The sequence below is a fragment of the Eupeodes corollae genome, chromosome 3 (genome assembly GCF_945859685.1).
Source record: "Eupeodes corollae chromosome 3, idEupCoro1.1, whole genome shotgun sequence".
Lineage (NCBI taxonomy): Eukaryota > Metazoa > Arthropoda > Insecta > Diptera > Syrphidae > Eupeodes > Eupeodes corollae.
The window spans coordinates 54735339-54757494 of NC_079149.1; the positions used below are offsets into that span (position 1 = coordinate 54735339).

The 22156-nt window shown below is 33.5% G+C and overlaps 1 protein-coding gene across 2 annotated transcripts in view; it reads right to left on the minus strand.

Annotated features, from left to right (window-relative positions):
* Positions 1–14466, minus strand: part of LOC129949155 (uncharacterized) — a 47052-nt gene extending 32586 nt beyond the window's left edge. The window contains exon 1 of one of the 2 annotated variants that reach the window (XM_056060432.1): positions 12380–14466. In XM_056060432.1, coding sequence (XP_055916407.1) covers positions 12380–12535 — 156 coding nt within the window. In that variant the 5' untranslated portion in view covers positions 12536–14466. The remainder of the gene's footprint in view (positions 1–12379) is intronic. The other variant, XM_056060431.1, reaches the window with a different exon arrangement.
* Positions 14467–22156: the final 7690 nt, after the last annotated feature.

The following is a 22156-nucleotide window of genomic DNA, read 5'->3' on the forward strand; positions in this document are numbered from 1 at the left end:
ACTTTTTTTTTCTATTACTTTGATTTCATAAAAAAAACAAAACTGCAGTTTAATTATAGCAAAAATAAAATTTGTTAAGCCAGACAATTTAGAACTATGGTTTGATGGCTTCTAAATTAAGTTTGTCTATTAAGTTTAAGTGGGAGACAACTTAATATAAAAAAATATAAATAAATTCTAAATAAACTAAATTTTAATTTTTGTATTTGACCTTTGGTGGTCTGCTTTAGTTTGTCAGTAAACATTTAAAGTTTGATTATGCTAATCATCAAATAAATAATATAAATAAGTTTATTAAATGACAGATAAAAGTGCAAACACCGATTTGTTTTTAATCTCACACTAAAAATTATTTTTAGTAAGTCTTTAATTAGACATGGTTTAATGAATTCTTTAACCATTTTATTTTAATTTTGAAGACACGGTACTGACATAACTTTTCTATATTTTGTTTGTTTTCTCACTATATGGCTGTATTTTTTTTTTATTTAATATTGGCTCAAGTCACATAGCTATTTGTTCATCTTAAGATTAGTGAGATGAAGTGCAACTATGATAGAAACAAGTCTTTAGGTCTATAGAATATATCACAATAGTTTTATAATTTTTAATTTGCTTTTAAATTACTTTAATCTTCTTTATGTTTTACTGCAAAACTTTCTTTTATCTTTGAACTTAGTCCTGAGAAGGCGTTCCATCGTCTTTTTCGAAGAAAATCACACTTCCGGAGCTTACCGAACAGTGACTTTTTGCAGATGTACGAGCCTATCTTCAATTACTTGAGCATTCGCAGAACCCCAAATACGACAATTTTGTTTTTAACATATATATCAAATATGAGTAGGCAACTTAATAAGCTTGTAGAAGCTCTCCTTCAAATTTAAACCACACCGTTCGATGAGGACAGGAACAGTTGGTAATCACATGGCGCTGGTCCGGGCTATATGGTGCGATAGAACCTCTCATCCGAGCTCCCTTAGCTTCAGACGAGCCATTAACGAAGTGTGGTTTGGCGTTGTCCTGGTGGAACACTACACCCTTCGTGTTGGCCAATTATGGACGCTTCTGGTCGACCGCCTGCTTCAAGCGATCCAGTTGTTCGGAGTAGATGGTAGAATTAAGCGCCTGGCCATATTGGAGCAGCTTTTTGTGGATTATTTACTTCGAATCCCACCAAATACACAGCAAAACCTTCCTGGCCTTCAATCCCGGCATGGCCACTGTTTGGAACGATTCACCGGCCTTTGGCCACGATCGTTTTCGCTTGATATTGTTGTATCATTTGATTCGAAAATGGGCCGAGTTCATTCCGTTTTAGCAGCATATCGCAGACGTTGATTCGGTCTAGAAGGTTTTTTGCTTCAAATGATGCAGCATCCAAACATCAAGCTTTTTTTGTACCCAGCCTTCTGCAGATGGTTTTAAAAAGTTTGGTAAATAAGTCTCCTGTGCAATGTCACGAGATGCCACATGCCGATCTAACTCGAGATGTTTTGATCGGCATTCGTCCTTACCGGTCTTCCGCCGCCGGCTTGAATATCCATGGTGTCGTTTTCACCGACTCTGAATCGACACACCCATTTTTCCGCGGTTCGAAGTGATAGAGTACCATCCCCCAAAACACAATTAAACTCACGGAACGTTTCTCTAGCGGATTTACCTTTAACGAAGGAAAACTTTAAAATAGCGAGAATTTCGGCCTTAGTAAACTTCATGTTTACACGTCTATAACTTTTGAACGCAACATCTAAACTAATCATGCATAGCGTATACAGATATGACCTCTGCAGCGCTTTGTACATAGCCGCGAAATTCAAAAAACAAAAAGGAGGAATGGAGATATTTTCCAACCTCTTATAAATGATTCCTAGATTGATTCAATGTCCAATTCCGAAGTTATCCTTAAAAAGAATAGCACAAATTTCCATTCTCACCTTGATATAACTTTCTTAATTAAACTGTCTTCCAGTTCTTATCGTCCATACTATATTACAAACAATTTAGTTTGCCAAACAAACTTAAACATTAATTTTTTGTGTATGTACAACAACACACATATTAGTATGTACCTAAAACCAATGTATAATTTTTGTTTCAAATAAACGCAATTTGTTTTGAACATTTATTACAGCGATATAAAAAAGCAAAAATAAAACGCAAACAACCACAAACAATAACAAATTAACACCGGATACTTGTTTATCAAGCTAAGCATTGCAGAATATACAACATACATATTGTCAAATACTTGCCTGATAAACGGTTTGTTTTTTTTTTATTATTTTTTATCAGCACACTTGTTCTCTTGGAAACATTATTGTTTTTATCGTTTGAAAAAATCTTAATAAGTCCGTGCAACACTGGATTTAACCAGATACAGATACATATATGTATGTGTATATTATATTGTGATGTTACGTTAAACCATCAGTAACAAGTTATTCTTTAAATTATCAATAAATAATAACAAGAAAAAATAGATGAACAAACAACAACAAAAACTTCTACTATGCTAAGTACTAAGTATATTTAAATAAGAAGTAACAACAAAAAAAAGATTAATAATAATATTCGATTAGAATAATATTAATTTTTCAACTGTTTTTATGATAAATTGTAAAATCGATGTTATTTTGTTGTAGTTACATATGTATGTATGGAGATAATATGTCCTTATAAAAATTATTGCCTCATTGACGCAAAGCAAAAAATAATAATAATTGAAATTTTTCCATAATTTATTCGTTCTGCATAGCATTAATTTATTCTTTTCTGTTTAATTTACACGTGGATGTTATTTTGTAGGTAAGACAGTATTGACCATATGTTTTCGGACACTATTCCTTAGTTCGTCAATTTAACATTGGATCAAAAATCATCTCAATCAAATAATAGTTAAATCTGGTAGTTCTTATTTGTTGGTTACTTATTTATGTTGGCCTAATTAAAAATCCAAGTTTCCGACCTCGAGTCCAATTTTCGGATCAGTAAAACCACAAGAATTTAAAGCTTTTTTCGCTTATTAGTATATTTTACTTTAATGTAGATGTTTTCTAATGCACATATGTATTTTTTACGATTTTAAGGCAAATAAATTAACTACAATTTGAGCCTAAGGTTATGTCTGTAGATGTACGGCTTTTTAGAACACAGTTGTTCAAAAATAAGCTTATAAATAATTCCGATTTTCGAATTCGAGGTGTGAATGCAACACGGCAAAAAATTAACAACACCGCTAAAAACGGTTTGAACATTAACGGGCTAGTTGCTTGCCGTTTCTTGAAGAAAATTCCGTAAGCTTCAAATCGTAGTGTTTTTCTGATTTTTGACATCTTGCGTTCTTCGCTAAATGTTCAAATGGTAGACATGTGCATTTAAGAGGACACGTCCACAGGTTTTTTTTCAAAACCCACCTCTGTTTAATTGAGTTAAATCATCTTACCAGAAGGCTTGATGATATTTGACTATACAAAATGTGGTTGTCACTTATCACCTTATTCGAATCCATCCCTAAATCATTTTGACGCATTTCAAGTAATCAATTGGCGATTGGGTTTTCGTCAAAACCAACAGCAACATTATTAGTTGCTTGAGTTATTCTTAAGCCGGTTTTTATTCATCTTTCCTGTCACCTGTCCTAACAGCTTACAATTTGTCAACGGTTTTACTATTGGGAGCCTAAAATGGTCTTCACTGTTACTGCAAAATTTCATCATTTTTATAGACAGCTTTAAAAGTAGGATCTGAACAAATGGCGGAGAGTAATAATATCCAAACAAATATTATTAAAATGAAAATCAATATTTTTTTAAGGAAAGAGCTACACAAATTTGAATGCCATTTAGTTTTTGAAGAAACATTAATTTGTTAAATTTATTAATTGTTTAAGATTTTTTTAAACTATTTTAATCAAAATTTTGTGACGTGGAATTTATTCGATCTGCCCGAAATCATTTTGATATCCTTTTTATTATTATAAAGCTAAATTCTGGGCCATAATAATAAATTATATGCGTTTTATTTCTACTCCAAAATCACTCATCTAAAAAAAATCACTCGTCCAAAAAAAATCAAAATATAAAATTAGTTTATTACCTTCTGAGAAAATTAAAAAAAAAAAGGTTCCCTTATAGAACAGTAAAAAAATATATTTCGTTTATTGAATTAAGCCATTTTAGAGAAGAAAAATGAGAAAATGTTATAAAAATCTGTAAGGCCAATTTTGCAAAAAATCAAATTTATGATTTTTGACCAAAAGTTTCTTAGGATTTCTATTATGTTTGATCTTTAGAAAATGGCAAACGCCAATCCAAGTCTGAACTCCATTAGTTTCAATGGTTAAGGTTGTAAGGGCGGTGACAGACAGACGGACGGAATCAACTTTTCTCAAATCGTTATGTTAAGATTGATACAAATCTCGAGTTTGAAGTAAAAAAAATATATATATAATTTTCTATCAAAACCATACAATTTCATCTCGAAAAATAATTACACTGCAATACTCCACTATAACTCAGCAATTAAAAAAATGGCGTTATATTAAAAAAACTATAATTATGTACTTTTCTTAATCCGTTTATTCTTTATTATTTAATTATGTAATTTTAATTGTCTAGCTAATTATGGCCGTAACTGTATACCTAATATAAACATTTTAAAAATCTCTTGCGGTTGCTTTGCAGACAATTGTGTTTACATACGAAACCTTTTGAATACACAAATTTAAGTATTTCGAATATCCATACATGATATTATATCATGCATAATGTATGTATGTAGATAATATGTTTGTATGTACATGATTCATCTTAAATATTTGGCCTATAAAGACATTATATTGTTGTGTGACCTTATGAGACGTGTATTGTGTACATAACTATGTAGATTAAAGCTCCACATCACAATGCTGTATTATCTGTTTTTTTTTTGATAATGTTAGACAAATAATAGTTTGTTTGTTTGTTTATTATGGTATCATTGTCCTTGTCATATGTTTTTCTGGATATGATTGTGATCATAACTTATCAACAAAAAAAAAACTAAGTATGCAAAAACCAATTAGAAAATTGAAGCTTCAGCGAGACTTCAGACTTATTTATGCTGAATTAAATATTCTCAATTTTTACATTGGTCGACGAAATTACTTTTTATTTCTGTCACACAAAGGAAACAATACTTTTTTAAGGGATTAAGTTGTCCTTAATTCGAATTCTGCCTTAAAATTATTCTAAAATATGCAACAAAATTAAATTAAAGCACAACATATCCCTTAACATACAAAATCATTTTAGCATCTTTTTTAGTTTCTAGAAATTCTCATTAGTTATTAGTCTTTATTTAGGTTAGGTTAGGTTAACGTGGCTGCGGATTTAGAATCCACACACTTAGGCCAAGAGAAAGGCCCATTGTGATACCACATGAATTACTTCTAACTAGTAGAACTATTTTGAGCTTTTTATAAAGCGAAGAAGATATTTAATATCCTCTTTAGTTAGTTCGCTGGGATTATCAAAAGAGTAGTCCCCCAGATGAAGTTTGCGTTTGAGTGAAAGAGCAGGGCAGGTGCATAAGAGATGAGAGATTGATTCCTCTTCTTCTTCGTCCATGCAGCTCCTACAGAAGTCATTTGAGGCTACGCCAAGTCGTATTGCGTGTCTGCCTTTAAGACAGTGTCCTGTAGTCTTTATTTGACTTTATATAAAGTTTTGAGAAAACGTTGAATTTACTACTTTTATAGTTTTGAATTGGAGTTAATTTTTAGTGCTGATTGCGAATACGAACTTTGAATTTAACTATCTACTCAAGTTTTTAAAATATAATTTATTTCAAAAACCTGATATAATAGAATTTGAAATTTTGGGGCGACATACTTTTAAGCTCAAGGAACAAAACTTACTTTCAAATCGTTTTGCATTTTCGTAAAAAAGATACACAGTGATCTACAGATATTGTTTCTTTAGGCGTTAAATGCTTTACTTCGCGCTGTCGTTCACTATCATTGCAATATTGTTTGATTGTGAATTTTTTTTTTGTTAAAGTTACATTTTTTGTAGGTTTTAAGGCATCTAAGACAAGCCGAACATTCAAATATATATATTTATGTTTATTAGCAATCGATAATTAGACCTCTCAGCAATGCCAAGTCGCTAGGCCAATATTTACACACGCTAGGTTTGGAATTATGACCGGCCCTAGACAGGGCAATCAATCTTATAAATATAATCAAAATTAATAGACAAGCATGTATAGGTTATTCTTGTGCCATGCTACTACTTTAATACTTAAACCGCAGTCCTATTTTCTTCGGGAAAAGACATTTCTTCTAGAGATGAAAGGATTGAAAACAGTATCATAGTAACAAATCTTGTAAGGATTTTTATGGACTGCGTAAGCTTTTGCATCTATCCTACTCTACAGGTCTCTTTCCGAGTGGATGGAACAAAGCATTTATCCAGCCGTCCCTTCAATAGGCGAATCCTTATCACCCTCTAAAGCGGTATTCACATGAGCGCGACCAACGAACGACGAATGAACTACAAAATGTGAGTTTATATACGTTTAAAGACATATTTCCACACAAATTCTTAACAAAACAATAGCAATATAGTTTCTATTTGATTTATGATGCATACTTTTACTTTTCAATATCATATATTAATAAATTTAAGAAAACAAATTTATTCGTCGAGAAAAAAATTGTAGTAGATACTAACTGTCAAACTTTATTCGTGTTCCACCTTATCCACACTCGCACCAAATAAAATAATCGTTCGTACTTAACCTAAAAAAATCATTCTTGTTTTGGTTCATTCGCGACGAGTTAAAAACTATCATGTGAAAGAAATGCCAAAATCGACGAATATTCTTCATTCTTGATGTTTCAAAGGCATTTGATAGAGTTTGGCATCAAGCTCTCTTAGCGATAAGGCGTGCATTTGGTTTTGATGAGCCTCTTCTTCGTTGGTTTAAAAAATACGTTTCGGACCGTTCAATTTAAGTAGTATTGGACGGATTCGAATTTGATATCCAAAATATATTCGCTGGCGTTCCCCAGGGCTCAGTTTGTCTTCGACACTCTTTCTTATTTTCACAAATGATCTTTTGTCTAAAACTTTTTTACCACTAAACTATTCTTTTTAGATTTGCATCGTTGTTCTTCGATTGTGGAGTACCAGCGGCAGCGAATGATAAGTTAATTAAAATCTGATCTTGAAGCATATTGATGAGCCTCTTTTTCATTGGGTTACAAAAAATACGTTTCGGACCGTGCTGTTGCGCCACCTAGTTTATTATTTAGACCCTATAAGACTGAGTACATTGACAAATATTTCTGCTTAAATTGTCAAATCAAAACAATCTCTGCTCCTTTTATCCTTGAAATTTCCTTTTCCTTTCAATTTAAATCCAAAGTTATGCCAAAACTCATATAACTTTCACTTTTAAGAAACACACATTACGTTACGCCTGATTATGAATTGAAATACAGACACATCAATTTTATAAGACTTATTATTTGTAATGGTAACTCTGGCAAAATATTCCAAGAATATCCTTAAGAAATGATTTACGTCATCTAAGAACATATGACATATACTCCGCATAGCTTTTGTTTTATTTAACCTTTAAGGAACTATGCAACCTTAATATTGGGATAAAAAGATAGAGCTCTAGAACATAACGATGTTAGGAGTATGTTCGTAGATACATATGAAATGCTATGGAAAAACACCGGAAGTAGCTTCTGGAAGTGAATTTGAATCTTTTGTATTGTAAACATATTTTGCAAAAGATTTCCTAGAAGTTGTCAAATCATGCACCTACTTTTTTCAAGTTATAAAATAAAACAAATCAAAAATATCACAACATAAATGTATGTGTGTAGTTAAAGTACTATGTATTTTGATGGAAAGGTTACAAGTTGCAACATAAGAAAGAAATAGTTTGTATGCTTTTGGCATGTAAAAGGAAATCATTGAAATTGAATTGGTGTACGATATACCAACTACAATTCACACAACCTAACAGAGTGAAGTTATAATAACAATCAAAAAATGATGACGCACATTTCCAGTTTTTATGTAAAAAATTCTGAAGTAAATATTAACACTATCGTCAATGATGTAGCTATGACGTCAACATTCAAAAAATTGTAGGATGTACCTATATATATATCATAAAACTTATACAAAAAAATTCATACCTGGAAAGAAGCACCATACCCAACACATGTTATGTAAGTATAACTGGATACTGTTCTTAGATCCGTATATTTAATGTCAAAATTAGGATAGAACTTCCAAGGAACGAAGAATATAATACCTAGAGTGTAACAACATCTCAGTGATGGGAGTTATAAACAGTCTTTGGAGGTATATAAGTTTCATGGATGAAGCTGGATCAGAGTGGCAGGTGTCAGACTTGAATCGATACAATATGACGTGTATTGAACGGTACAAAAGGTAATTTCTAATTCAGCGAAGAAGGGATTCATGAAACCTGGCAGTATGAATTTTTCATAAAACAACTTGGATGTCAAACTCTTTCAAAGGTTTTTTTTTTAAATATCATTCGCAATGATTTTAATTCAAAAATATTTGAGAATTTGTTCAAGTGTTAGTTTAGAAATTCCATTAGGTCGCGATTGAACTTATTATTGCGTAAACTGTATTACCGCTCAATAAGAAACTTTCGGACTTCGAGATATTTCTTTAACTGATATTTATTTAGTGTTTCTATCGTCATCAAAAAAGGGACGCAGGTATGTAAGTGTAATCGGTCGATATAATAGTGAAGAAGATCAATTTTTTGGGGAAAGACTACAGTTAATGATTTTTTTGCGGCTTCGTGGTAGATTGCAGTGCACTTCAAGAATGTTCCTTCATCAAGTAAGCAAAACGAAAACGCTTGTTAGTAAAACAACTATCTGAACTTTCGATATTTATTTTATAGAACGCTGAATTGTTATTTTCGGTGTTACGACGAATTTTGTTTTCCTTTTAAAATCATGTTTTTTAAGCACATTAATACTCTACCAACTTGAAAAAGTACTTTAACATGTCTATACAAATTTTAATAGAGATACTGAGTTTTTTAAAAAGCTTATCAGTTGTCTGCTCAAAAAATATGGCGCAAGACAACATGATTTCTTTACAACCTCTAACGTCCTCGAATCTATGTTCTTTAGCTTCGCTAAATCATTTCAAACGTTTCAACTTCTTCGAAGTTAAAATTACTAAATGCCAGTTAATTATTTTTTCAAGAACAGTTTGTTAAAAACATTATCCGTTCCATTTATCTATTTCGAAGCTAAGTATTGATCCAGCACTTCACTTCGTAATGAATAATCTCATAAATTGTCTATTTTCTTATAAAGCTATTTTAAGCCATTTTTATATTCAAAAGGTGAAATCGATAGGTGAAATTTTTAAATTATTTTAACAAATAACAAAAAAAAAATAGATTTAATAAGTCTTTCTTCATAAATAAGTGAGGGATTTCAAAAATTGCTTTCGTTACAGAACCTTTAGAGAACTTGAAATAACAAACCACTTAAACTTAACTGCAAATTTTTAGCTTTAAGATCAATCTTAAGTGGTCTAACGACGAATTCCTTGACAAAGTCCTAAAATTAATTTAAAGCTCGATCTAATAACTCTCGGTTTAGGTATGAGAAATTTTAAAAAGTTGTTGAACACTCATTTTTTTTTTTACAAAAATTTTTACAAAAACTCAAATTTTATTCATGAATGTATTCTTTAGATGTTGGTTTCCCAAAACCAGTCAAAAAATGAAAAAAAAAATCAATAACGTACCAAAAATCAAAGCAATCAATTGCTTTTCATTTTTGTATGATTATATTGTTCATTGCTTCTGAAAACTTCATCCGTCTACGGTAGTCGTTTCGCAACAATTTTTGGACAACCATCATTTATATGACCAGTCTGGCGTTATCGAGGTGGCGAGTTAGTTAGTTTTCAAAATAAAATACATATATACATATACAGTGGTGGAAAAATAAATAGCGCTCATACCTATAAATGTTTATAAAACGTTTAAAAATAAAAATAAGCCGAATTTGAACATCATTGTTCAATACAAATTTTAAACATTATGTAAAAGATAATAACAATAAAATAAAAAAGGAATTCAAAGGTTCAAAACATGGGTGGAAATGTTAATAGCACCCATAAGCAGAAACGCAATAACTGATGAGAAATTAGCACAAAATAGTTATTTTTTGTATTTAATATTTAGTAGGGTACCCTTTATTTTCCAAAACTGCCTTAAGTCTTCTTGGTAAACTTTCTACAAGTTTTTAGGAACTAATTGTTGGGATGGCTTCTTGAATTGATGTATATAAGTGGTCTAAATTTCTAATTTGTTTTTGTTTTAAACACTTGTCAACATCGTTCTACAGATTTTCAATCGGATTTAGATCCGGACTCTGGAGGTCAACTTAAAACCAGAATTTGGTTCTCTCGAAGCCATGCCTTAACTGATTTGGCTGTATGTTCTGGGTCATTGTGGTGGACAAATCTCCAAGTTAAGGGTAAATTTTCGAACACAAAACGTTTCATATTATTTTGTAAAATATCCCTGTACTGATAGTGATCCATCCTGCCAGATACTCTTACTATCGGTCCAACTGCGTGCCAAGAAAATGCTGTCCACACCATAATGTTGCCACCACCGTGTTTAATTGTCTTCATTGTATATTTTGGATTAAACTCTTGACCTTGTGGGCGACTTATGTAGATTTTGCTATCGGACCCAAATCTATTAAACTTCGATTCGTCACTCCACAGGACATTTTTAAAAAATTGTAGCGGCTTTCGTAGATGTTCCTTGACAAAAGCTAAACGTTTTTTTAAGTTTGTTGTTGAAACAAGCGTCTTTCTTCTCGCAATGCAGTCATGTAGTCCTGCTTCTGCTAGGCAATATCGCACAAGTCTAGATGTTATTTGTACGCCATATTTTTCTTCAATTTGATGTTTTATTTCTGTAGAGCTCTTGAATGAATCCTTTCTACTTGCGGTAACCATTGCTCTATCCATCGCTGTTGTTGTTTTTTTTGGACCGTTTTTTCGTGTAGTATTCTCAAATGTTTTTTGTTTTTGAACATATTTGATCGCATTATAAACCATCTTTTTGGAACATCCCAAATCATTTGCAATGTCAAGAATACGTCTTCCATTTTCAAACATGTTGAAAATGACATTTTTTTTTCTTTTGAACAATGAATTACCTCTTCCCATTATTAAATCTAATACAAAATTATTAAGAAACGGCTAAGTTAACTAAATAAAATTGAACTTACAAAAAAAAATGGTAAAAATTATTTTATTTGAAAAAAAAACCCAACTGGTGCTATTTATTTATCCATGATATTTCACAGGTTACACAACTAAACTGACGCCATATTGCTTTGTGCTTCACTTAAATGATAAAAAAAGATACCGTTATGTGCTCAGGAATGTCACATGTGGTTGCTGACAGATAAAATTTAAACCAGTTTTAATTTAGTGGATGAGTTATATGGAAGGATATAATAGTGGTATTTAGTTTTCCGCCACTGTAATTTTAATATTTGAGGACATAATGATCGTTAGAGATTTGAAGCTATTTGCTGACATAATGTCCACAGTTTGTGTGTTCTCTTATTAATTCTAAACCATTCAAAATTTTAAATGCCTGTACAACAATTTCTTCTACGTTTAAAATCTATTGGATCTAAATCAGAGTTCTAACGCTTGATAACTTGATGCAAAAATGAGTTAGGACCTATTCGATTTCTAATTTTTATCACAACATCGTTAAATAACACAATGAAGCTTGGTCGTCTTTTAGTACATGGACAACCCATGGATCCAATTCGATTAAGAGAGGAAATGTTCAAAATTTCTTCCTTGATAGGTAGGTATCTAGTAGGTATTTGCTTTTTTTAAATTTATATCTCGGACATGTGCAAAAATCCATTCAGAAATTGATACCGAAATATATTATACACTATCATAGTTGCAAATATTACAATACACAAAATATAAAAATGATAAATTATCTTCAGCAAGTAGAGGTAGAGGTAGGTTCATATACCTAGTACCACCTACCTACATAATTTATCTCTACATTTGTCTTGCTAGACACTGAACTCAAATTCATGTGTGGATGAACCATTTGAAGGCCAAAGCATCGTCCATCACCAATCAATACATTAAGGTCATTTTTCTTCATAGAGAGAAGATAGCAAGAGAATGAACATCAAGTGTTGTATATTTCAAAATTATAAAACAAAATAAAACCATAAAGGTAACATCTAGGAATTATGCTCACCAAGTTAAAGAAGAATAAAATTGAAAAAAAAATAATAATAAAAACTTACCTTCGTCTTGGTAACAATATTCGAAGCTAATTTAACTACAGCAAAATTTCCCTTGCCAATTGTCTTCTCCAGCTCATAGTATCCAACTCTGAGCAGTTTGTCTACAGAGATTTTCGAAGTAGACGGAACTTTGTAGTTCATTGCATTGGACGACATGATGCTGTGGTTTCTTATCCTGGTGTTTCGAGTCGGCTAAGAAAACGGACAAGTTTTGTCTCTAGATGCTGCTGTTATTGGTGCTGCCTCCGCTGACTAGTGCTATTTACGGTTTTAGGCGGTACGCCGAATCACCTACTCGTTGTAGGTGCGAGCCCCGGCTCTGGGAGGATATTGCAGGGAAGAAGGTAAAAAACAGCGTTTTTCTTCTTCCACTTCTCCGGCAACGGCAAACTGCATTAAACCAACACACACCTTTTAATCTTATTCAAGTGTAAGGGAATGGATTGGAGGTAGGTTGGTAGGTAGGTAGGTATATCTTTGGATGTAGGGACAACTTTTTTAATTCAGTTTTTCGTTTTTTTTTCTCTGTTTAACTTCTTTACACAGGAAAGGTAAGAAACGCCATCTCAGATTTCACACAAAGAAGGAAGGAGCACCAAAGGGAGACCTTGTTAATTTTTGCTTTTTTTAATGTGGGGGTACTACAGATGACGACGACCGACGTGAAGACTTCGACAACGACGACACTGACTACAACGACGACGAGTAGTACGACTGCGAGGCAAAAGCACAAGCAAAGACGAACAAACAAGAAAGAAAAAACAGAGAATATAGCTACAACACTAACTTTTACTTTTTATGTGCTGTGCTTCCTTTTTTTCGTGTTTTGTACTTGGCACTTGGTGCTTTTCGTGCACTCACACCGTTTTTATGGAAAATTAATAATAATAATTTTACTTTTAGTTGAAGATATTTTAAACAAAATTCATGTTTTTTAATGAGACTCTAACTAGACATACCACACTCGCTCGATGATGGATGTTAAGGGGGAGAAGGGGAGTAAAGCAGAATTTTCTCTTTTCACTTTTTCCCAATTAGACAACAACAACAACAAATTGATAAAACTCCCCAACAACAACAACTAAAATATGACAAAACAAGATATTTTTTTAACACAACCCGCTTCGCTTCGCTTTGCTTCGACTTGGAGACTTCGAGCAAGCTGCAAGGTGAGTTGTTTGACTTGCGAATATAGTAAGAGAGAAAAAATAAACAAGACAGATACAATTATTATATTTTTGCCACCAACCAACGACAACGACCAACCGACCGAACGTTCGACCGTTTCAGGGTACACCTCACCGCCCCCGTCTTTTTTACTTCAGTTCAGTTCAGTTTAGTTTTTTTTTTATTTTCTTGTCGTTTCGTTTTTATTTTTCATCCGAAATTCTAACTTCTTTCTCGTTTTCAACTGTTTTCTCCATTTTATTTCGAATGTACTTCATTAATATTAGTTATTATTTAAGGTAGATAACTGTATGTGTCGTAGGTAACTTTTGGTTAAACTTTATATTACTATTTCGATTTCCACCTGCCCTTCGCCTTCAGCTTCAGGCTTCAGAGCTTCAATATTTCAATTCACATAAAATCAATTAAGACGAAGCAAAAGCAAACACTTGACGACTTGATGAGGGTTTTCTTAATATACTGTTAATTTAATGGGTTTCTCGAATATCATATTTTGCCAAGAAGAATTATACTTGTAAGAGCGACTTGATTTCACACACGATACAGGAGGAAATTTCGACATTATCTGAATTCTGAATATCTGATTGGAACTTGGAAGTGGTATTCGTATTCGTTTTTCTTTTCAGTTCTTCTTAACTAACTCGACATCGACTGCTGTTTGTCACTTCAAGTTTCCTTGTCAAAAAACAAAATTAATTTATTTTTCGCTGAGATACTGCGAGTGCGAGTGAGTTGGGACGACGACGAACACGACGACGACGACAGAAAACCACTTTTTGAGGAAAAATCGGTGTTCAGTGGCAAATTATTTGAGATGAGAACGACGTCAATGAGACAACCACAAGTCAACATCCGACATCGACACAGCGACAGCAAAAGACACAAACAGAACTAACGACAACGATAAAGCGAATAAAATTCATTAAATCATCACCTCGATTATCTTTTTATCCTTTTTCTTCTTTCAAGTGTGGCTGAGTCCAAATGATATCGTATGAGTGTCAGAACAAGTGGTTGTACTTCTCACTCTGAGCGAATTATTGTCAGTTTTTCTTGTTTGTTTTTTTCACTCTTGACAACTCAGCGAAAAAAGGGGCCATAGCCATCGCCATCACCATAGCCATGTTCGTGTTCCTGTTCATGTTGTGCGCAACCATTCATTCTGTTTGACGTCATTGAAAGGGGAAATTATTAATTTGTATACATATGAAATGATTCCAAAGATAAAAGTTGCAAGTTTATTTTATTTTTGTTGTTGTTGCTATTTTTGTCACGAGAGAAGAATGGAGTCTGTGCGTAGAACATAACGTCGAAAAAATGAATGAGAGATTCTGGGAATCGAAAAGGAAAGATCTTTGAATGGTGCAAAAAGTGCGTTTATGATGTCGATTTGATGACGATGAGTAGGGTTGGTATAAACGAGAAGAGGAATTATTTTGGGTATCGAGAAGTGCCGGGGATATTTTTGCGCGCTGAAAATAGTAAGGTTTTAGGCGTTAGTAGGTACATTGGATTTTAAATAGAATATTTTTAGGCGAAATGGGAATAGTTGCATTTCAATTGCATGGTTCTAGGCGGCAAAAATAAAGCTTCTCAATCTGTTTCATCCGTATGAATGAATATCGAAAAATGGCGCCTTGAGTAGATTGAATTTCTTCCGAAATTGATTTCTGTAGGTACGTAGAAAGACAAGCTATTGGTATTTAGTTACGGTTAGAAAAAGGATTAAATATTCGAAAAACGGTTTTTTAAACAACAAAATTCCTGTTCAACAGAGCACAGATAATGAAATTATACAGATGTCTTATCCCTGCATACAAACATGGGTAACTTAACTTTATTCCGTCTGTGATAAGATTTTATTTTAATTTAATATTTAAAGTTATTTTAAATTTAAGCAAGTGATTGCAGTACTCTGTTTCCAGAATGATTAAATTCACCTTGAGTCTGTCACTTCAAAACAATTTTAAAAAAATATATCTTAAATTAGGAGGCACAACAGCTCGTGATATTAATTGAGTGGAACTACAGTTTGTATGCCAAATGGGAACGACTAATTCGATAATGAACTTTCCATTATAAATATTGCTTTTGGAGGATTTTTAAATTCTTTGCTAGAGACAAATTTCGTAAACAAAAGCTTTAAGTTACACAGGCAGGTATTGAACCCAAAACCTCTGCCACGACGTTTGTATGCAGACAAAAAATCATAAAACTAGCCTAATTAACCATAACTAACAACTAACTGGTCCCATACGGACACTCTACGTTAAACAATAATACTTAATGCTAAAGCCTTTCGGCCCTAAGATCTTTTCAATTCAGTTTAATTTATTTTTGTATTTATTAGAAAATTTGAAAAAAAAAAACTAATATCGATATCCTTTTTTATTTTTCCTTAAAACTACTTAAAATAAGGTCCTTAATATAAAACTTAAAGCAAACTTAAACTACCTATTCTACCTATAAACTACTTAAAACTAGAACAACCACAGCAGCAAATCTAACTATCTAACATTTTTTGTTTTTCATATTCTCTTGTCTTTTTTTATTAATTTTTTTGTTGTATTTTTGGTTGTATTTTTTTTGTGCCACCATGCCTATTCTACTTAAAACTAAACCCTAAGACTATAAAACAGGTAGGTAAAGCTTAAAACCCCAGCCCGACTACCCACTATCAAGTAGTACTTCACCCTATCAGTTCGGTCCCGTTCAAACACAGCCCTACTGAACCGAAGGAGCTCTGCTCCGCCTTGTGCCATGACGTCCCGATTGAACAGGAGTCGCCTATCCACGGTTTGTCGTCCGAACTGCCAATCTATCTATCAGACCGGATCTGTCTAAAAAGAGAAATGCCTCTGGTGGAATAAAGTCGCTCAGGCGTGCACTTGCAAAACACTCGTCGTTCGAATAGAACGCCCCGAAAATTAAATTGTTTTATCACGAAATTGTCAATTATGTTGATTCGTGCCTCTTTGTATAGGACCTCGTTGGAATAGTAATGCACATAAGAAGATTCGGGTGTTCTATATAAGCCGGTACATCGTCGGTCGTTAGCACTGCCGCTCGAATACCCGAAACTTCTCCATCTGGGAAGGGGCAAAGTTAAACAACACAGGACAACCATAAACGATCATCGGCCGTATGAGGGCCATGTAGCAAATTGCCTTCATTACCGACTGCTAAAAAACAGCCGTTTTGTCAGAGCGAAGGTCCTTTGTCCCTGGTCAAAGCAGCATTTGTCTGTCAAAATATAAATACTGATCTAACCAGATACCGAGGTACTTCACTACACTTTTGCTCGTTAATCGCTGCCCGTGAAGATCTACGATGACCATCTTGCGCCAATTCTTGCACGTATCCCTTGTGGCCCCTGCCAACGGAGTCAGGAACAGAATTGTCTCCGAATTCTAGACATTTATTTTCAGTTTCCAGTCGTCGCAATATCGCTGAATTTTGTCGAAATCACGCTGCAAGAGAATTCTAATAACCTCAACCTTTAGGGCCGTTCTGTACACAATTAGATCGTCGGAGTACACGTTCCTATGCACTTATTATCATGCCGCGGACGTGGGAAGGTACTACATTCGTAGAATAATAACACTTATGTCAACAAGGTAAATTACAAGTAAATGCATTGACTTCAAAAGAACACAAAGACTTCAAGTGAATTCAAAGAATGGATGAAGTCTCAAATGATTGAAATCAATTAATTGCAGTGAAATGAATTCAATGAATGGGCATGTTCAAAAGACTTAAGGTACTTGAAGGTAAGGCTAGTTTCAAGGATCTGACTGGCCAGCTGACAAAAAATATTTTTAAAATGAAGGCAACTTTTTTGGAAAGTTTTTTTTTTTTTGACAGGAGGAAATCTTCAAAAGACACTTGGCAGTATTCGACACCAAGTAGTGTGGGACTTTAACCACTAAAGCCACCTCTTCATCAGGACCAATCTTGAAGGATCGACTTCCGAGTTTTCTTTCTTAATTTTGTACAATCACTTTTGGGGGAAGTTTAAACTTTTAATACTTTCTTTTTTTAGACCATAAGCTCATGAGGCTTGGTTCTTCTTAATCTCCGAACATGGTTTCTTATATTCAAGACGGACTCCATTTCAGAATTAGTATGACTTTGCAGTCTCTGGTTGTGCGATACAGCGTATTTTTTAACAACTTCTGTAACCATTTCTATTTGTAAGTCACGATGTAGATCGGTATTTCTTATGTACCAAGGTGCATTAACTATTCCACGAAGGACTTTGTTTTGGAATTTTTGGATGATTTCGGTATTTGTTTTCTTTGTACAGCCCCATAATTGGATTCCATAGGTCCAAGCAGGACTTAATTATACAGCATTATTTTGTTTTGGATTGATAAATCAGAGTTGTTACCAAGCAACCAGTACATTTTTCTATATTTCAAGTTTAGTTCTTCTCTTTTCTTTTTGATGTGCTCTTTCCACTTAAGCTTTGCATCCAAAGTCATTCCAAGGTATTTGGCCGTATTGGCGTAAGGTACAGCTTGATTATTAATGATTATTGGAATATTGTTTATCTTTTTATTTGTAAAGTTTATATGTGAAGATTTTGTTTCATTGAGTTTGATACGCCATTTTTCGGTCCAAGCTCTCACTGTGTCGACGGCATTTTGTAGTTTTACTGCTGCCTTAGAGACACATTTGTCGGTTACTAAAATTGCGGTATTATGGTGTGATTACCAACTGGAATATCCCTTGTGTATAGTAAATACAGGGTAGGACCTAGGGCACTTCCTTGTGGTACACCGGCTTCTATTTTCTTTAATTCCGAGTATGCTTGATCGTACCTTACTCTAAACAATCGGTCTGAGATGTACGATTTTAATAGTACTGCCTGGGAAGATCCCATTGCAGTTTGTACTCAAGTCCCTCATGCCAAACCTTGTCAAAAGCTTGAGCAACATCTAAGAAAATAGCATACTTGTTTTTCTTCTAATGCTTTTTCTATTACATCCGATATTCTATGAACTTGGTCTATCGTGGAATGTTTATTTCTAAAGCCAAACTGATGGTTTGGGATTAACCTTCTTTCTTCTATGATTTTGCTAAGTCTCTTCAGAAGCAGTTTTTCAAAAACTTTTGCCATAATTAGTATGAGCGATATTGGTCTGTAAGCCGTCACTTCTGTAGGTGGTTTACCTTGCTTTGGTATGACAATTACTTCAGCAATTTTCCAATGGTGCGGGACATACTGGTGCTTAAGGCATGCATTTATTATATATTGGAGTTTTATGTAGGCTTTCAATGGCATTTCTTTCATAACCTGAGCAGCAATTAGATCGTAACCTGGTGATTTTTTATGTGGTAGTTGATGTAAACACATACTTTTTATTTCCTTAAGTCTTACAATTGGTATTTCACTTTCATCTATCTTATCAACAATCTGTAAGTTATTTTCAGCCGCGTTTGATGAGTATGGCTTAAAAACATTCACAAGATGTTCAGCGAAAAGGTTAGCTTTATCTTTCGGGTTACCGATCCATTTCCCATCTTGAGATTTCAAGGGCGAGTTTTGTAACTGCGGTCTTTTCAGGCGCTTGGCTGCTTTCCTTAGCGAAAAATCGGTTGAAACATCGGTCGTTAAATTCCTTAGGAATGTTCTGAGTGAATCATTTTTGAACTCGTAAATTTGTTTTTTACGATTGTTGCTTATAGTTAAACGTAGTTTTATCATCTGGAAATCTACTATTTTGCCATTTTCTTCGAGCTCTTCTTTTCTCTATTATCAACTCTCTTATCTCTAAAGCATATTTTATTTCATTTTGTCTTCTATTAGAAAATGTTGGAGTACTTTCTTCAGTGGCCTGTTGCACATCAGCAATAAATTTTTCCACTTTATGGTCAATTTGCTCGATTGTATCCATGGAAGATCTTAAATTAATAAAACTTAAAAGCCTTTTTCTAAAATCATTCCAGTTTGTTTTCTTATTTACAAGCTTTGGATTACTTTTTTCTAGTACTTCCGATTCACTTAGTGATAGAATCACTGGAGTATGATCTGATGACAGGTCATAATTACCTTCGACACTAATGTGATTTCGTTTGATTCCTTTAGCTATGAAAAAGTCAACAAGGTCTGGTATTTTGTTAGTATCGGAAGGCCAGTAAGTTGTCGACCTGGAAGAATAGAATTCGCAGTTGTATTTACGGCCTGCTTGGAAAAGTCTTTTGCCTTTTGTTGATATAAGTCTTGAACCTCAATGGGTGTGTTTCGCATTGAAGTCTCCGCCAACAAGAAAGTTATGCCCAAGAAGTTTAAATAATTTTGTATAGTCATCTTCTGTCGGGGAGCGCCTTGGTGGGCAGTATATAGCTGCTATCTTAAACTCTTTCTTTTTCATACCAATACTAATAGTTGTTACTTGCATATTTTCACTAGTAAACTTGGCTACTTCATAATGTTTTAAGCTTTCTTTTATAAGAATCGACGATCCACCTCTTGCCTTGTCAGCTGGATGTTGAGCGTGGTAACATGAATAGTTTTCTATTACATTATCTAGACTTTGCCCATTGGAGAAATGAGTTTCGGACACCAGGCAAATATCGATATGTTCTAGATCTAAAAAGATTTTTAATTCGGATGAATGTTGTATAAGACCGTTTGCATTCCATATAGCGATTTTAAGTGTTCTGTCCATCATTGTTTTTTAAGAGCGACTTTTTCGCTTAGCAGTTTGATATTCAAATCCTGTTTATCAATTCTTTTAAGAATAAGTTGTAGCATTTCTTTTATGGAAGTCTTTTCATTCTTCCGCACATTTTTAACAATCTGAGAATAGGCTTTCTTTTCCTTTTAGACGGTTCCTTCTTAGTATTGTTTTCAGCAGTTAAATCGTTATTTACTGTGTTTCTGGGTTTGTCTCTAGCAGATGTATTTTTGCTTCTGAACTCTTGGAATTTTTTGGCAACTGGGCAGCCTCTATAGCTTGCCGGGTGATTACCCTTGCAGTTCACACATTTTGCTTTCTGATCTTTGCTCATAGGAAAGTGGACTGAAAAGTTAGTCAAGAAAAATCTCCCTAAACTATCAAACCAAGTCAACTTATGTCACAATGGCAACTGATTATGTTTTTTTGTTCATTCAACTGAAATCTAAACTTTATTATCCTGTAATTTCTTTATTTTCTGCACAACTCCATTTAATGTTTTGTCAAATTGGAAAAGGAATAAGTAGTATATGTATATATGTATATATAGACCAGAGGCTGAGAAGTTTTTTTTTATAGACAAAAATGTCATTGGCACTTTTTACACGATCAACTAAAGTTAGAGGTTAGTGTAGTAATGTCCCAAGTTTAAAATTTTACATCTAGAGCAACAAACTTCTAACCTTGGTCTAAATTTACGTTCAAAGAATGCAGTTGACTACAAATCAAGTCCAGACCAATCTAATATTTAAATGATTTGCAATGATTGCATTCCCAAAAGATTACATTTTTAATAAACTTGCTAACAATTTATACAGTGATGGCTAAAACAAAAGCAACTTTTACTGCCTCGATTATTAAATAAATAAAAACCAAATATGGGATTCAATTATTGTATATTTTCGTTTGTAAAATTTAAATAAATATTTACAATTTTTAATGGAAAATAAAATACAATATTTTTCTTGTAACATTTCATTAAATATAGCCAAATCCTTCAACATTAGCCTGGTCAAAACACAACAACTTTTAAAAAATAGATACATTTATTTTTTGTTAGACTTACAAAAGTATTGCTAGTACTTTTTAGCAAACCGCTTGTTTTAAATCACTTGAGCACATCTTCGAGGCATGCAGTCAAATAAATTGTTATTCTGCTGTTTAATACACTTTTTATTTGATCTAGCAGATCATTTTTGTTTTTGCAATTAGTCCTTATAATTCGTTGCTCTACAAAATCCCATAGATTTTCTATAGGGTTGAGATCTGGAGACTGTGCGGGCCATTGGTACACGTAAATCTAGTTTTCTTGAAACTGACGTCTTATCCGTATTATAAGTGTGCTTTGGCTCGTTATCCTGTTTAAAATATCCATTTCAGAGGCAACTGATCCTCAGCGTGTGGGGGTATTACATTTTTCAGAATGTCTCGGTACATACAACGATCCCTTGTACCATCTATCTGGTAAATCGGTCCCAGTACATGCCCTAAAAAACACCTCCACATCATAACCTTACCTGATCCATGTTTTACAGTAGCTTTTGACTTAGTGCCTTTCTGGCTAGTATTCGAACACGACGAAAACCATAGGAACTGTTGAAATTGATTTTGGACTCGTCCGAAAAGAGTACTTTGCTCCATTTTCTAACGGTCCAGTTGATGTGGTCATGAGAAAATTTTACTCTCGCTAGCTTGTTTTTGGTTAAAATAAAATTCTTTGAAAGTTTTAGTCCACCAACAACACCTCGTCTCCGAATTTTTCTCGCGCTTAACTTTAGGTCGAGTTAGGTTCTCATTTCTCTAGATGTAATAAAAGCGTCTTTTTTTAATTGATTTTGTCCTCTCGTTGTTGTTGTTTTCCTTGGTCTGCTGCCTCGATGAACCGGTTGGAATGACCTTTTGGGTT